At 46.9% G+C, this 6,000-nt stretch overlaps 1 protein-coding gene across 1 annotated transcript in view; it reads right to left on the reverse strand.

The window, feature by feature from the left end:
* Positions 1–6,000, reverse strand: part of PDGFRL (platelet derived growth factor receptor like) — a 47,671-nt gene extending 41,671 nt beyond the window's left edge. The window contains exon 1 of the mRNA XM_030831826.3: positions 5,866–6,000. Coding sequence (XP_030687686.1) covers positions 5,866–5,920 — 55 coding nt within the window. The 5' untranslated portion in view covers positions 5,921–6,000. The remainder of the gene's footprint in view (positions 1–5,865) is intronic.

The following is a 6,000-nucleotide window of genomic DNA, read 5'->3' on the forward strand; positions in this document are numbered from 1 at the left end:
TTGAGACCACAGATGCCAAGTAGCTCACCCAAGGTTACTAAGGCGACAGTGAAAAACCAGATCTAGCGTCTCTTCTGGTTCGTCTTGTGGCTTTCAATTCACTCAAGATCAGCATTTTCACTTTATCTGCATGAATCTCAGGCACAGCACCGTTATCTAAGAGGTTTCTTTGTTTGGTAGGTCACGGGCTTTGACAAGGAGTTCCAAGTCAAACAGAACTTGATGCCTGGGATGAGGGCACAACCTTCCTGGAAGGGCTGGAGATGCTTTTCCAAGGCATACATTACAATCCCCAAGTGAAGAGATGCTGGTCAAAAAACATCTCCAAAATGAATGAGTAAATGCTGCACAACCAGAAGTGCATAGGGCAACGGACTAATTCTTCAGCATCAGCTGAGGATTGACTGCAATCAAAGCTTATTCAATACAGGTGACCTGACTATTAACCTCTCTAATTCTATCAGACTGCGTGGGAGGAGAAAATAAATTCATTAGAAGAATCACTGACAGCTGCTTAGATACGGATTCCCTGTAAACACAGCCATCCACATCAAAGATCTGAAGCGGTTCGCTTTTTTCTCTCCATGGGCAGTTAAGGGGAAAGGTCTGACCTGAGAGCAGCATCTAAATATCCACACTAGAAATTTGCTGGGTAGCTCAGGGGTTCCCCTAACCAGTTGTATAAACTGGGACACCCCACTCTCGTTTTTCCATGCCTCATGAAACACCCCATAGGAACACATATACTTTTCCAAGAACAAATACGAGAAGTTGAGAAAGCAATGACAGTCGGGAGGTAAAAATGTAGAATGATGAGAGCCTCTTTTCCCTACCCGTTCTGGAACCCCACTCCAAAATACCCTTGATACCATTGCTTAAAGTATCATTTTCTTATGAGAGCAGCTTCTAAGATTAGATACTTCTATTTCAGGATAAAGACCTTAGATTGATACTTTTTTTTTTTCTAAGCATCCGTCAGAACACAGTTCATGGAGCTTTTTTTTGAGCTGTAACTGACAGCGCAACTAACATATTAGTTTCAGGTGAACAACGTAATGATCCCATATTTATATATACTGCAAAATGACCACTCTCTCTTGAAACACTTTATTCGCTTGGCTTCCAGGACATGGTACTGTCTTGGTTCTCGGTCCGTTAGGCAGCCTTCCTCATCTTCCTTTCCTGCCTGAGTCCAAAGGGCTGAATCCTTGCAACTCCTCAGTCTCTAAGTGGCCTCACCAGTCCCCTTGGCACTAACGGCATTTATACGCTGAGAGCTGCCTTGTTCCTGTCCTCACTTTGCCTCTAAATCCAGATCTGAATATTCTGTCGCTTACTCAGTGTCACTTGGAAGGCTAGTGGGCATCTCAAATTGGACGTGTCCACACTGAACTCTAGATGCCCTTTCTTTCTTTTTTTTTTTTTGCGGTACGCGGGCCTCTCACTGTTGTGTCCTCTCCCGTTGCGGAGCACAGGCTCTGGACGCGCAGGCTCAGCGGCCATGGCTCAGGGGCCCAGCTGCTCCGCGGCATGTGGGATCTTCCCGGACCGGGGCACGAACCCGTGTTCCCTGCATCGGCAGGCGGACTCTCAACCACTGAGCCACCAGGGAAGCCCTAGATGCCCTTTCAAATCAGCTCCTTCCCCGGTGTCCCTTTATCGGCAAATGGCAACTCCATTCACCCAGTTGCTCAGAACATAAACCTGAGTCACACAGGATTCTCTTCTTTCTTAACAAAGCCACATCCAATCCAGCAGCAAACCCTCTTGGCTTTGCCCTCAAAATAGACCCCGAACCCAGGCTCTACCCCCTACACCCACTGCAACCACTTTCACCTAGACTATTAAAAGAGCCCCCTATGCAGGCTCCTGGCTTCTACCTAAGCACGCCTACCTTTGAAAATATAAGTTAGACCATGGGTGCTTCTCCGCTGGAGACCCTCCAGTGACTTTCATCTAATTTAGAATAAAGCCCTAAGTCTTCCCACACCTGACAGGGCATTGCCAACTCCCGTCTCACTTCTCATGCCCCTTCAGCCACAGTGACCACGAGGACACCTTGAAGCTCATGCCCTTGGCTTCGTGGCTCTTCTTCCAGACAAGCAGCACCTGCTTCCTCCCTCTCAGCTGGCCTCTGACCCTCCTATCCAAACCCCACGCACACTGCCCTAGGCAGCCCTCTCCATCCTCTTACCCTATCTTATAGGTTCAGCTGTGTCTCCAAACAGATACACTGAAGTCCTAACCCCTGCAACTGGTGAATGTAACCTTATCTGGAAATAGGAGCTTTGCAGACATAATCAAGTTAAGATGAGGTCATTAGGTATGGATACCAAGGGGGAAAGGGGGGGTGGGATGAATTGGGAGATTGGGATTGACATATATACACTAGTGATACTATGTATAAAATAGATAGTATCTATTGAGAACTCTATGTATGAGAACTAATACTAATGAGAACCTACTGTATAGCACAGGGAACTCTACTCAATGTTCTGTGGTGATCTAAACGGGAAGAAAATCCAAAAAAGGGGGGCTATATGTACATGTACAGCTGATTCAGTTTGCTGTGCAGTAGAAACACTATACTCCAATAAAAATTTTAAAAAAAAGATGATGTCATTAGGGTGGGCTCTAATCCAATAAGCCAGTGTCCTTATACGGAGACCCACACACAGAGGAAAAGGCCAGATGAAGACACACACAGAGGGAGAAGATGGCCAAGTGACAACAGAGGCAGAGATCGGGGAGATACAGCTGTAAGTAAAGGGACACTGAGAATCGCCGGCCGCCCCCCAAAGCTAGAAAGAGGCAAGGAAGGATTCGGCCCAGGGTCTCAGCAGCAGCTTGGCCCTAGTGACACCTTGATTTGACTCCTATCCGCCAGGACTGTGTGAGAACTAAGAACTTGTAGCATCTTAGTTTGTGCTTGGTTACAGCAGTTCTAGGAAACGAATACATCCTGATTATTGATTTTTCACGCCGCTTATCAGTTCCTGAAATGTTACCTTTACTTTTTACCTGCCCTCTCCTATGAGAGCACCGCAAGGGCAGGGCTTTATAACCCTGTACAGGGACAGCCATCAGTCCTCAGAACTTCTCTCACTGCTCTGGCTGGCACACTGCCCCAGTCTCTCTGTCGCCCCTAAACTTTTCTCTTTTGCAGCTCTAAGAATCAGAGATGATTTTGTATGTCAAACGTACAGACCAAGATCCTAAATGCTCCAAAACATTGATTATTTGCACTTGTGAACCATGAGAGTTTTTACAATTTTTTCATTATAAGGTTTTCTGAACTAATTTTTATCCTTTATCCAAGGAATAAATTGAGTCACAATAGTGATACCGAGTGCTGGTTAGAGACTCATTTTCAGTGTCACTCCCCTTACCTTCTTAGAGATCAGGCTGTTTTGCCCTCACATCGTAATGAACCTCTTTAGTTTCCCCAGAAAGGGAACCTTCGCAGGACCGAAAATAAGCCCACGTTAGACTGAAGATCAAATTAGTATTGATCAAGGGTGTGGCGTGAGATTGACAAAACAGCAGTAACAAATCAATATTTATACTTCATCATTTGCTCCCAACACTGGGTAAAAATATGTAGATAACAAAAGCTGGTAAGGACCTGCGATGTTGTACTCTTTTATGTAAAAATGGTAGCACCGTATCAACAAACACAGTGGCATGTATTCCATACAAATGCTGAAAATCAGGTGCCGTGAGCCACGTCTGGCTCTAAGTGGCATCTTGGGCCTTCTGTTAACCGTTTTCATGCCTCACTTTCATGCCACAGGAGTGGCATGCCCTTCCAACTCCCACTCTTCATGAGAAGAGATAACATTACTTCTAAAAATTTAAAGCATTTTAGAATGAAGCCAGGCAAACTTTGCTGGGTTAGAGCAGATGTACACCCAGTATATGCTTACAGGGAATTCTTTTACTATTAGAAAACCTCTCCTAGAAGTGAGCGGAAAGACTGAAAGGCAGTGGGAGAAGTTGAGTCATGGGCCTGTGTCTGCAGTTTGTGCTTTGGGATGACCCAGGAATGCACCATATTCAGACTTGTTAATCAGGGGCTGGCACTGGAAGGGCACCCCACCTAAGCCACTCTCAGTTCCTGGTCCCAGCCAGCCACATGTTAACTCAAACCCGAGAAAACATTCTTAATAGGCTTAGAAAAACTTCTATACTTTACTGAAGCAGATTTACTTTTCTAATTATGTGTTCAATATTTTATTCACAAATAGTTTATACTATATATTTTACTTTTTGCTTTTAAAAACAAAGCCACAGTGCTATTATCACATCTAAAATTTATCATTTCTTATAAAATATTCAGTCTGTGTTTAACTTTCTGTCTCATAAATCTATACCGTTTGTATAAATTACGTTTGACAAACAGATGCTAATTGATTCAGGCAGCTGTTTGTAATCATGGTCTGGGCACACATTAGCTGGGAGAGATTCAGGAGGCAGAGGCTGAGGCTGCCCCCCGAGCCCCTGCGGCAGGCATCTTGGGTGAACTGTGTAACCAAGCGAATGGGCCACTTGAAATTATTTTGTTTGACCGTCTCTTGCCCTATTCAAAAAGTGATACCAAATACTACATTTCCACCACTTCAGCGATCACATATGAGGATCTGCCAGGAGCAATTTAATATTGTATTTTACACCGCGAACTCAGGCCAACTGCTCTCTAGGCAAAGAGGACCTGTTCCTCCCCGCCCCTCCCCAGGAGAAGCATTGCCTACACTTTATCCAGCAAGGCTCTAGGCTTAAGGAGCCTCACATTCAACTTCAAGTCCCACAACCATTTTGGACTTTGCAAACCAGAATGTGGTCTTTTTCTGGCCAATGCTTCTAGTTTCATGGGAAAGAAAGGAACTGGTCAGGACTGAGTAGTGGATGAAAGATGCGAGCCAGGGTGAGCTGGCCTCAGCGGGAAGTTGCATAACAGCAAAAGCTGCTTTTCTACCAAAACCAGCAAAAATAGTGACTGCAGAGCAGAATTCCAAGGGAGATTTCAGGATACCAGGATGTAACAGATGCAAAATATACTGCACGAATAACACCAATCGAAAAATAATGGAGCCAACCAAACAATTAAATGGCAACAGAAATATAGATAATCGACATAGAAATACAACAATACACACACACACGCACAATAAAGTCTGGCCCTGTGGTTGTGAGTCTACACAACAGGGTGGGCCCAGGACAGGCACACATTCAAAAAAGTTCAGCGGCACAAGGGCCCCCATATGGTGTACATAAATCCATGTCCTTCATCTGCTCCCCTCCAATCCGATAAGAAGTGTAACAGCTGTGGGTTTTTGAGTCGTTTGGAGAAGGTCTGATACCCAGAAATATCTGGTCTAAGACTTAGGCACATCTCGCAGGATTCAAGCCCACGCTGGTTTATGAAACGAATCTAGGACTGCAGATGGGGGAGGAGGACTCTTCGAATTTTGCAAAAGGCTCAGTTTATGTGGCACCCGCCCTCACGAGCAGCGGGGTGAACGCCGCGCGGAGGTGGAAACGATCCGCTGCTCCCAGACAGACACGTTGACACTGGGGGCTGGACCAGGGGCTGCCTGGGGTTGTTCCGTTTGCCGGCTGCCGAGAGCTTTCCAGGAGCGCAGGAGCGCTTCTGGTGGGGATCCTAAGGGTCAGAGCAGCTGCCACCGTCCCAGGGGCTCCGAGGGGAGGTGGAGAGAGGGTGGTAAGGAGACCCTCCTGGGGGGGGGGGGCAGGTGCACGGAGTAGGGAGTGGCTCCAGGGCTGGGCCTCGGAAGGTCTAAAGTTAGAAGACCTGGAGGACGACGAAGGCTGGGGGCGCGGGGGGGGGGTCCGGGATCAACTCACCGTCCTCCAGCGCTTCGTGCACCAGCAGAAGACCCAGCAGCAGCCAGACCTTCATCTTCAGGGCAAGGGGTGGGGCAGAGGTGCGGGGGACAGCAGGTCCGAGGCGCGCGGAAAGCGCAGGGCGAGGGCAGGGGC

The sequence above is a fragment of the Globicephala melas genome, chromosome 21 (assembly GCF_963455315.2).
Source record: "Globicephala melas chromosome 21, mGloMel1.2, whole genome shotgun sequence".
Lineage (NCBI taxonomy): Eukaryota > Metazoa > Chordata > Mammalia > Artiodactyla > Delphinidae > Globicephala > Globicephala melas.